At 43.7% G+C, this 12,268-nt stretch overlaps 1 protein-coding gene across 4 annotated transcripts in view; it reads left to right on the forward strand.

The window, feature by feature from the left end:
- Positions 1-12,268, forward strand: part of SH3D19 (SH3 domain containing 19) — a 238,035-nt gene that overhangs the window by 217,147 nt on the left and 8,620 nt on the right. For all 4 annotated transcript variants that reach the window (XR_010177471.1, XM_063920564.1, XM_063920565.1 and 1 more), the window contains exons 15-19: positions 3,018-3,148; positions 4,987-5,042; positions 8,671-8,864; positions 9,131-9,177; positions 10,208-10,394. Coding sequence is in view for 3 of the 4 variants with exons in the window: in XM_063920564.1 (XP_063776634.1) it covers positions 3,018-3,148; positions 4,987-5,042; positions 8,671-8,864; positions 9,131-9,177; positions 10,208-10,394 (615 nt within the window). In the remaining variant the exon portion in view is untranslated. The remainder of the gene's footprint in view (positions 1-3,017; positions 3,149-4,986; positions 5,043-8,670; positions 8,865-9,130; positions 9,178-10,207; positions 10,395-12,268) is intronic.

Below are 12,268 nucleotides of genomic sequence, written 5' to 3' on the forward strand. Positions count from 1 at the left end.
ATGTGTATAGGGGCAATACTGCTGTGGGCATTATATGTATAGGGCCACTACTGCTGTGTGCATAATGTGTATAGGGGGCACTACTACTGTGGGGATTATGTGTATAAGCGGCACTACTACTGAGGGCATTATGTGTATAAGTGGCACTACTACTAAGCTCATCATGTGTATAAGGGGCATTACTACTGTCTACATTATGAATAAGGGGCACTACTGTAGGCATAATGTGTATAAGCAGCACTACTACTGTGGGCATTATTTGTAAGGGGCATTATTACTGTGGGCATTATATGTATAATGGGTACTACTGTGTAGCATAAAATGACTAGGGGGGCACTACTCAGACGTAATGTGAATAAGAGATAGTACTATGTGGCGTACTATGAATCAGGGGCACTATGCGGTGTAATGTGAATAAGATTGTGCTTTTGTGTGGCGTAATTTGAATATGGAGTACTATTGTGTGGCCATGCCCCTTCTTTTTGAGATCACACCCCTTTTAGGCAGCTTGCTGTCACTTTATAAGGTATGGGAGGGCTCAAATTTATAGTTTGCAAGGGGGTGCCGAACACCCTAGCACCGCCCCTGCCCCCACACCATCTATATGTCCTATACTGAGCTGCCCCCTACTGCATGTTTTGTATTGTCTGCTCTCCCCCACCATAGTCTCTGTTTTGTACTGTGCTTCCAATACCCCCCACCACACACACAATTGCACAAGTATGGTAACTTACCTCCTGCATGTTATCCTCCAGTCCTTGCTGCCACTGCGACCCCTCATGTCGTCTTCAACTGACACTTTGCAGATCTCTTTGCCGGGCAACCCAACACTCTGCAAATCTCTTTGCCAGAACATTGCCAGATGATGATCTTCTAAATAACATAAAAGACTATCCATAAGCATAGTACTAGTTTAAGTTCGATAAAATGTCCATGAGTCAACCACTTTTCCAATTTTCCTTAAACCAAACGACATACTTTCAAATGTATCGATTTGCTATTTATCTATTTTATTTACTTTTTCATCCCAAATCAAGATCCTGCCTCATAGAGACTTGTCTGCATCCAATGCACTCTTTATTTCTGTAACGCTACATTTGTATTCTTAAATATGTAATTCCTTCTTGCGCTTCTCCTAATGTGTGCTTTTACCTATATTCCCTGTTCTGTCTATCTTGTTTTGCCTTTCAGCTGACTATACTGCTCTCTGTCTTCCTTACCCCCCCTCCATCATACCCTGCTATGTAGGACTCGCCTCCTCCTACCTGTCTTCCTGCATGGTAACTGGAAACTGCAGCTGTAGATAGAATGTTACAGGAAGAAGCATTGTGATGTCACAGGCTAGTGATGTCACAGGCTAGGTGTGATGTCATAGTAACCAGCAGCAAAGCTACTAAGTTACAGCTTTCTTACATATACATTTTATACATCAGTTATAACTGGATTTACATGAATTTCTAGTTTAAAAAAAAATGAGACTAGTGTAAAAAGTGAGCTATACGGCAATGTTGTGCAGAGTGCCTCAATATATAGGTAAAGGGAAAACAGAAGTGAAAGGCATTTCTAGACTAAATCACTACTAATATTTTATAAGGAAATAAAGCTCTTTATCTAGAAGGCTGAATTAATTATTTTTCAATGTATGAGTGTGTGTGTATGTAGGTATGTGTGTGTGTGTGTGTGTATGTATGTATGTATGTATGTATGTATATATATATATATATAATGTGTGTGTATAATATATATATATATATATATATATACACACAGTGGGGCAAAAAAGTATTTGGACAGCCACCGATTGTGCAAGTTGACCCACTTAAAAAGATGAGAGGTCTGTAATTTCCATCATAGGTACACTTCAACTGTGAGAGACAGAATCTGAAAAAAAAAAACAGGAAATCACATTGTATCATTTTTAAACAATTTATGTGTATATTCTTGCGGAAAATTAATATTTGGACATCTGCCAAGCAGCAAGATATTTGGCTCTCACAGACCTGTTACTTCTTTAAGAAGCTCTTCTATCCTCCACTCGTTACCTGTATTAATGGCACCTGTTTGAACTGGTTATCTGTATAAAAGACACCTGTCCACACCCTCAAACAGTCAGACTGCTACCTATCCAAGCATCCCTATGTATATGGGGAGAAGCAGACGGCTGATTATTTGATCCTGCTCCAGTTATCAGGGCCAGTGACAGGAGGCGGTCAAAGGGGACACCTGTACCAGGTCCCAAGGATCAGAAGGGCCCCAAGGATACAACACTTATTGCCCGGTAGGGATATGAGCCGTCTTGTCCAAATAGAGCAGTGAGCTGTAAGCTGTGTGGGCGCACCCTCAGAGTGACAGGAGCCTCTCACACATACTAACTGTGTGGCACAAGTGTGCGCCTGCTCTTCCGGGTCCAGCTCTGTTGCAGGCAGTTACGGGACATGGCAGCAGCTCCCCTGGCCAGGATTCATGTGCTCTGCGCTGGCCTCTTCTGTTGGGGTGCGAGGGCCTCATGGTACCTGCTGTGTGGTGTTCGGGTCTGGATACTGGGGAGTGCAGCGCAGGTTATTCTCTCCCCAGGGTAAGAGTGGATTGGTGAGGGGATACAGGGCTTTGGGATGGGGTGGGGGAGCTAGGAATGCAGCATGGAATCATTTGGGAGAGACAGACTGTGGTGTGTGGGGGAGGAAGGAGAGAGGGAGGCACAGACTGTGGTGTGTGTGGGGGAGGAAGGAGAGATATACATATTTATATATGTGTAGTGTATAGATATATGTTTATTAACAGTTATATGAATTAACATTATGCAAAAAAAAAAAAAAGGCGCCAGTACTGTGTTCCATTGAGCGTCATCAGGAGAAACATACTGTCATCATATACAATATGAATATTGTAGCTTGTCCATGGACATAGACAGTCACAAGGCCTTGTACTGATAATATTATACAGTTATGAATGTGTTATTCCCTCTTGGAGCAATTCTTCTGTACTAACATTGTGATTCTGTCAATGCCACTTTTCAGAACATGCAGATGACCTCAGCCTGAGCTCAGGGGAGATTGTGTACCTGCTGGAAAAGGTAGACAATGAGTGGTACAGAGGGAAATGTCATGGAAACACCGGCATATTTCCTGTCAATCATGTCAGAATAAAGGTATGTAAATACATCTGTACAGTGGTGAATTACCATTGCCTTGGCTCCGGGTTATACAACTGTTTCTGTGACTGATCAGTTTTTTGTCTCTGTATCTGAACACAGAGGAGCAAGTGACAGGCTATTATTTCTCAAGAATATATGTAGGACATTTACGTCACCTACAGACAGCATGATTCAGTCTGGCAGACTCAGTCACATGGGTGAACACAAAACACATGCATGCAAATACATGTGTACACAGCTAGGGATGCACAAAGGATCATAGTCCCCAACAGCTGTGGCTGCAGCCATATATTTTATCATTTTATCTTCATGCAATCACTTTCTGTATTGTCTTTTTTGTGTTTGGTAACAATACAAACCACCCCACATAGATTAACAGTGCTCAGATAATCTGATAATTAGGACATCTATGTCCTGTCATTTACATATGAGATTATCGGATACAAACTGATGCTTGGCTATGGAAATTATAAATTAATCAGAATACTGTCTTCCTTGCTGGAGAGCAAATAGAAACCTAAAAAGTGACATAAAATGTAAATAAAATAAAAAAGTGGACATTTGGGATTTTATTTGGCCTACAAAAGTAAGTCAAACTTGTAATATAGCACACACAACTGTATATCTGTATAGGTGTCTCTATAAAAGTATCTGAATTATGTATATTTATATGTAGGGTCATACAGATCCTGAATATATAGTATGAGTGTTTATAGTTGTTTTCAGAGGCTTTAGCGGGAATTGTATCAAATCTTCTAAATAGTGAAGAAGTTACTATAGCACCTTTCATTTTATAGAATGTATATGATAAATGCAAGCTAGAAGCTGATTGGCTCCTGTGGGCAACTTCTCAACTTTCCCATTCATCGAAACATAGAATGTGACGTCAGATAAGAACCACTTAGCCTATTTAGTCTTCCCCTTTTTTACCATGTTTTTACCTCAAACCTTATTTGATCCTTATTTCTTTGTAAGGATATCCTTATGTCTATCCCATGCATGCTTAAATTGCTCTACTGTCTTTGCCTCTACCACCTCTGATGGGAGGCTATTCCACTTGTCCACTACCCTTTCTGTGAAGTAATTTTTCCTCAAATTTCCCCTGAGCCTACCTCCCTCTTGTTTCAGTCCATGTCCTCAAGTTCTAATACTTCTCTTCATTAGAAGGTTTAATACATATCACCCTTTAGGTTCTCAATCTAAAAAAAAGTCTGCCTCTATTGCAATTATGGATATTTCCAATATTCTGCTTACAAGTTCTGCAGTGTATGAAGCCTCTGGTTTTCTTTTGTATCCTAAGAGAGATGCAACTTCTTGTAACCCTAGAAACATTTCTTGTAGCCTCCTTACTCTCTAGCATTATAATTCTAGTGATTCCCAACCAGAAACGTGTGTCACAGGCTTATGGCTACTGCTTCTGATAGCAATCGCCCTAGTACAGTACCTTTGGGAGTGGGGAGGTGAGTGGTACAGGAGCCCTTGAGTGCTCACAACTGTAATCCATCTCTTTCTACTAGTATCCATAAAATGCAGATCTACGTTACAACAGATGGTACTGGCAACATGCTTAATGACCTGACCAGCCCATATAGCCAGTGATAAACTTACTATGCATTAGCCAGGTACATGGCTCAGGAAATTCCCTGCATAGATGCTTGATGTTATAAAGGTGATGACATTTGACACACTGACTTATGTAGACTCAGAGCATATAGTTATTATTTATGATTGGAATGTAACATGTTTGCAAATGCAGTGCAAGGCCCAGTGATGGTCTTTATGTGTGGAATGGGGCATATAAATGACTACTATCACTAAATGTATTACTTTAGGTTGATATTCCAGAGAAAGTGAATCCGAAGAGAAACTCTTCAGCATCTACTATAAAGTAAGCATATATAGAAATACCGGTCAGTTATGTATATGGCGCTCACTTCACTAAACATATTATAGATGTACGTGTACACTTATCATAATGTACCTCCATTTACTGCAGTCATGATAATATCTTCCATTGTAGAAATTGTTTAATAACATCTACAAATAAAATGATACTTTTAATGTCAGATGAATATAGTTTCAGCAAAGTGTTCTAAAATCACATCTAACAAAAATAACTTGCAAATGATTGAACCATTAATTATTACATATTATTAACAAAGTCACGAAACACAGCCCATTAGGTGTTATCTGTGTGGCAAACAGAGACACACTTCCGCTACAGACATGGTGTTTGATAACATGTATACAGAGCTTAAAGTGGTCATGGAGAGGTGGTGGAACTCATTTCTCCCTCCACCTATCACCTGCCCCCCTCCTCAATTAAGCAGATTCAGGGCCAGTGCTAGGGTGTTCGCTGCCCCCCTGCAAACTAGTAAATTTGTGCTGTACCTCTTTCTAAAGGAACAGTGCATGCCGCAAAAAAAGGGTGTGTTGTCTCATAAGAAGGGGCATTGCTACACAATAGTACCCCCAATCAGTGTCAGACTGGAGCATGAGAGCCCACCGGGGGGAATGCAGTGGTAGTGGCCCATGCTTAGGGGTGTGGTCAGCTCCCATATAGGCTTGGCTAACAACATTTAGAGAGTGCATGGTCCGTGCCCCTTGATAAATATACATAGTAAATAATATAATGCTAATGCATCATGATAATGTACCAGATTAATAACAGCAATGCACTGTAGAGAACGCACCATAGTCCTGTGCAGTATTTGGTAACATATGTTTTATGTATAATTCAAATACACAGTCTGGAACCTGATCCCTAGAGGAGGAGGTGGGCCCCCCAGGCAAGGGAGCCCACAGAGGTAGAGGGGAAACAATTCGACCCTGCCTCCAATTCAAATTACGCTAAACAGTAGCACAGTCATATTCACATTACACTGCACATAGTGCCTCTTATTCACGTTATAACACACAGTCGTGCCCCTGATTCACTTATACACGTTACACCACACAGTAGTGCCCCTTGTACACATTGCCCACAGTAATAGTGCACCTTATACACCTAATGCTCACAGTAGCAGATTAAGGGGTATATTCAATTGACGTCGAAAGCTGCCATCTGTCGAAAAAAGACGTCAGTTTTCGACTTTTTTTAGGTTGGAAGGGGTTCCAACCTATTCAATATATTCGACAAGTCGAGGAATTCGACTTGTCGAAAAGCACGTGGATCGGCGGAATAGCTGCCAATCCACGTGCTTGTGTCGAAAATTAGGCCAAATCCGACAGGTTTTGTCCCCCTTTTCGACCATCTCAGTCCGACATAAAAAAAATGTCGGACTGAGATGTGGGACCCAGAGGAGGAGATGGGAGCCGTGGGGAGACGGGGGACAGCCGCGGGCATACAGGGGAGAGAAGCACTACAGCACAGCGCTGCAGCAGGATGTCTCACAGCCACGCCACTCATGGCAGCGTCCACCCGGCTCCAGCAAGTGAGGTCACGCTTGCTGGAGCCGGGTGGGCACTGCCTTGAGGCGGGCGGCTGTGAGACGTCCTTCTGCAGCGGTACTGTAATGCTGCTCTCCTCCACCTGCCCGCGGCTCCCCCTGCTGGTCTCCCTGCGGCTCCCCCCCCCTCTCCTCCTCTGGGTCCCTCATCTCAATTCGACTTTTTAAAAGTTGAACTGAGACGAGATTGAATAGGGGTTGTCTGATCCATTCCGACAAATGCATGTCGGAATGGATCCGACCCTAATTGAATATACCCCTTAACCTCTTGTGAGTAGATCTAGGATGTGTAAATATCGAAGTCCATTTTAAAACCTTGTATATCACTATCTTATAGATGTAACCAGAGACACAGCACCACACAGGTTCCCAACTGGGTAATACATCAATTAGGCTTGCTACATACTCATAAAGGTTCCTTTTAAGGTGCAGGGATGTCTCACTGTGTTGGGGCACAGACAGGGAGACGTCCCTGCATCTTAAATAAACCTTTTTGGGAAGGCAAAACAAAATCCCGAAGAGTGCTGGCCTCGGGGCGAGTCAGTGATCCGTATAGTGCTAAAACGGTTAATTGGATACCATCCTTAATGTGCCACACTGACAGGCAGGAGGAGAGCTATGCTCCGATGTGTTTACCTAAAAGAAGCTAAGTAAAGATTTTTTGTCTCTCACTTTTTCCTTGTGACTAAAGAGGAGTTTCAGGATGAGTCAGCATTGGGCGTCTCACAACTTGTATAGCACGCACCAGCATATTCCATTGCACATTATCGTTGGGAACGAAAAAAGCAATAATACGAGACAGGGCAACAGAAACATACATTTATCGTAAATTCTTTCTTTAGCCCCCCACAGTAACAGCAAATTAATATTGACCTTTAAAGATTTAGCAACATTTAGGCACTACTTTGGTCGCAGGTCACAGAGGTGCGTGCAGTAAACTAAGTAAACAATAGATATATAATACAGGAAAAGAGGATGACACTTAATGTGGTCTCTAAAACCAAAGGAGAAGAAGAGGTAAAGATGTATCCTACTGAATTTCACCTCACACACAAATCTAAACATGAGCTGATTGGGGGGAATAAGGCTATTACCTCACACATTCTTTACATGTTGAGTGAGTTTAACCAAAGAGTTCATAAAAAAAGAGCTCAAGCTACTCTGTGCCATGAATATAAAGCCCTGGGATTGAACTTCAATTCCCAAGTTGAGAAGACTTTAATTATTGCTATACAGATAAAAAAAAAGAAGTCATCGGGCTGTAGAGAATTGCTGTGCAAGAAGGTTATATACATATTCACATAATGTACATAGGTAGTGGTAATGTGAGAGGGTCCTAACCCATCTCTATTGCCCCCTTCCCCATTCTTCTTGTCCAACACCCTTTCCCTCCATTGTGAGCGGCATAGCTGGAAAATGGGGATCCAGTCAGCATACCATCGTTCGGAATCCCGACACTGGTCAGAATGCTGACGCCGAAATCCCAACATGGATCAAAATGCCAACACCGGAATCCTGACTGCCGGCATCCTGAACAGAAGTTGGGTTATACTGTATGGTTAGACTCCACTGGGGAGGGTTAGGCTTCGGTGGTTGGGGGGGGGGGGGGGGGTTGCCTTGGGGTTAGGGCTGTAGAAAAGGAGGTTTAGCATACTTGCCTTCTAGGTGTTGGGATCCTGTGCATCGGGATGCCTCTGTTAGCATTCTGGCCACCGGCTTGCCAAGGGCCAGGACCATGATACCATCCCGGAAAATGTATGGGAGAGATGCCCAAACAGATGACACTCTGGGCTGCGTTTCTTTATTTTACTTAGATATTGTCAGTTTACTTCTTTTCTAACACATTACAATATATCCATTGTAGATCACTAAATGATGATTGTGTGACCCCTGCTGGAGTTTCTCAATATCGCAAGAGACTATTTTTTGTAATGTTATTTTTCTCTATTGTAATTACAAATACTGTAAAGCAGCGAGATATCCTCCTTATACGTGTATATAGACCATACAGAATGACCAGATACATGTGAGCCGGAATGCTCTGACTGTATGAATGCTTTTCCCCAGGGGCCCGCGATGTGTGGCACGTTTTGAATATATAGGTGATCAGAAAGACGAGCTGAGCTTCAGCGAAGGTGACACAATCATCCTGAGAGAATACATTAACGATGAATGGGTTAAAGGGGAGCTGAAAGGGCGCATTGGGATCTTTCCAGTCAATTATGTGGAAGTTTTGGAAGACTTGGCAAACAAGACTACAGGTACTTACTTCTGTGATGTACATAATTATTTTCTGGGCAGAAATAAAATCGCTTATAATACAGGACTTGTTTCTGGTTCAAATAATATATCAACCAACCAAATTAATACTTTGAGATTGTTTTTTTTGTGCCAAGTGAGCTGACGTGACCTGTACTATAGAAAGAAAGAAGCTAATAGCAGGTCCAGGAGTAGCTGCCAGTCATGGCACTCACTGGGGGCCTGCTGCCCGTCTCTGACTTTTCTCTTTCTCTGTCCTTAACCCCAGATTCTCTGGATTCACAGAAGAATAAATTGTCTGGATCATCGGCACAGGTACATTTTTTTTTACGCATCAGACAGAAGTAAGGTTGTATCAGATATGCAGTATATATCTGGGGTGTCATACAGCAGAATGCTGGCTCACCAGTTACAGTATAATGCTATAAGAAGGAATAACTATACCTATAATGTGTACTTATGGTTTATAACACGTGCTACATAAAATCTATTATTTTCAAAGGAGCACTCAATTTAAAAAAAAAACAATTTAAACAAGACCTCTAACAAAAAACAATTAGTATGGCTACTGAGGTCATCTCATCACATAATACACAAGCTACAGGTATTTTTTTAATTTGAGTTGGTTGTCTTTGCTGCATAAGCAGGTGGCTATTAAGGCTTTAACTGTGTAACAATGTGTTTCCCAATGAGTTAAAATAAACATGTCGGATATTGGCCCTCATTCCGAGTTGTTCGCTCGTTAGCTGCTTTTAGCAGCCGTGCAAACGCTATGCCACCGCCCTCTGGGAGTGTATATTAGCTTAGCAGAAGTGTGAACGAAAGGATCGCAGCGCGGCTACAGAAAAAGATTGTGCAGTTTCTGAGCAGCTCCAGACCTACTTAGCGCTTGCGATCACTTCAGACTCTTTAGTTCCTGTTTTGACATCACGAACACGCCCTGCGTTTGGCCAGCCACGCCTGCGTTTTCCCAGGCACGCCTGCATTTGTATCTGACACACCTGCGTTTTTCCACACACTCCCCGAAAACTGTCAGTGACCTCCCAGAAACGCCCACTTCATGTCAATCACTCTGCGGCGAGCAGTGCGACTGAAAAGCGTCGCTAGACCTTGTGTGAAACTACTACGGCTGTTGTGAAAGTGCGCATTGCGGCGCATACGCATGCGCAGAAATGCCGCTTTTTGGCCTGATCGCTGCGCAGCGACCGAAAACAGCTAGCGAACAACTCGGAATGATTATATCTGCTCCAGCCTTATCAACCGTGCATACCCACAGTAGGTTTAATGAAGAAGCTGCCTTTCCATTCTAAGCAACTCATGTCTCTGGTTTCTTGTTATTTCACAGCAGAGCCGACTGTCTGGGGAATGGGGTGAAGCACTGTATGACTTTGCTGCAGAGGCAGAAGATGACCTGCCCTTTAGAAAAGGAGACAAGATCCTGATTGTAGAACGCCTGGACCTGGAGTGGTACAAAGGGCGACTGAATGGCAGAGAAGGGATTCTGCCATCTGCGTTTGTACAGCTCTGCTCAGGTGTGTGTTAAGTTTCAAATGTCAAAGCCTCCGATAAATCCCCTTGTAATCACCCGGCCACATTTAGGATGGATAAAGATTCTTGTGTTAAATCTTTGCAGTTTAGTTTGCCCAAGAACACATATTGTAAATAAAGCATGGGATTCACATTGTTAAGGTGTCTGTTTTACACAACCACACATACCCGCAGTAAGACATTGATTGTCCGTTTCTGCATAATTTGTATAAAAGGAATTTCTGGCCATACAGTCACTCTGGAAATCCAAATTTTTTGTGTGAATATTCACCGATCAGCCAAAACATTAAAGTCACCTGCCTAATATTATAAGTCCCCCTCAAGGTGCCAAAACAGCTCAGACCTGGCAAAGCATGGGCTCCACAAGACCGCTGAAGGTGTCCTGTAGTATCTGTCACCAAGATGTTATCAACAGATACTTTAAGCCCTATAAGTTGCGAGCTGGCTCGGACTTGTTATTCCAGCACATTCCAACAGATGCTCCCCAGGGAAACAGTGCACCCAGCCGTAGGCATGATGTAAAAGAAAATGTAATTCATCAAATCAGGCCACCTTCTTCCTTTGCTCCATGATCCAGTTCTCACGCTCTCCTGTCCATTGTAGGTGCTTTCGGTGGTCGACATGGGTCAGCATGGGCACTGTGACCTGTCTACGGCTACTCAGACCCATCCATGACAGTCTATGCAGCGCTGCGTGGTCCGACACCTTTATCGTAGCCAGCATTAGCTTTTTCAGCAATTTCTGCAACAGTAGCTCTTCTGTGGGATAGGAGCAGACAGGCTCCCCACCTGCATTAGTGAGCCTTGAGCACCCATGAACCTGTCACCGGTTCACTGGTTCTCCTTCCTTGGACCGCTTTTGGTATACCAGGATCACCACACAAGACCTGCCATTTGGAGGTGCTGTGACCTAGTCACTCAGATCCTTATGTTTGCCCATTTCTCTAACGTCCTGGAGGATGCTGGGGACTCCGTAAGGACCATGGGGATAGACGGGCTCCGCAGGAGACATGGGCACTTTAAGAAAGTCTTTAGACCTGGGTGTGCACTGGCTCCTCCCTCTATGCCCCTCCTCCAGACCTCAGTTTGATACTATGCCTAGAGGAGCTGGGTGCTTTTCAGTGAGCTCTCCTGAGTTTGCTGATAGAAAGTATTTTGTTAGGTTTTTTATTTTCAGGGAGCTCTGCTGGCAACAGACTCCCTGCATCGAGGGACTGAGGGGAGAGAAGCAGCCCTACTCTCTGAGTGCAGGTCCTGCTTCTTAGGCTACTGGACACCATTAGCTCCAGAGGGATTGGTACGCAGGATCTCACCCTAGCCGTCCGTCCCAGAGCCGCGCCGCCGTCCCCCTCGCAGAGCCGGAAGATAGAAGCCGGGTGAGTATGAGAAGAAAAGAAGACTTCAGAGGTTGCAGAAGACTTCATGATCTTCACTGAGGTAACGCACAGCACTGCAGCTGTGCGCCATTGCTCCCACACACCTCACATACTCCGGTCACTGTAAGGGTGCAGGGCGCAGGGGGGGGCGCCCTGGGCAGCAATATAAACCTCTTATTTGGCAAAAGGAGCATATATGCAGCTGGATACTGTATATATGCAGGAGCCCCCGCCAATTTTACACTTTAGCGGGACAGAAGCCCGCCGTCGAGGGGGTGGGGCTTCTCCCACAGCACTCACCAGCGCCATGTTTTTCTCCACAGCACCGCTGAGAGGAAGCTCCCCGGACTCTCCCCTGCTTATACCACGGTAGAAGAGAGGGTTTTAAAGAAGAGGGGGGGCACATAATTCGGTGCAGATAATAACAACGCTACTGGGTAAACATTAAATTGCTGTGTTTTTTCCTGGGTCATGTAGCGCTGG

This window comes from Pseudophryne corroboree, chromosome 1, assembly GCF_028390025.1.
Source record: "Pseudophryne corroboree isolate aPseCor3 chromosome 1, aPseCor3.hap2, whole genome shotgun sequence".
Taxonomy (NCBI): Eukaryota; Metazoa; Chordata; class Amphibia; order Anura; family Myobatrachidae; genus Pseudophryne; species Pseudophryne corroboree.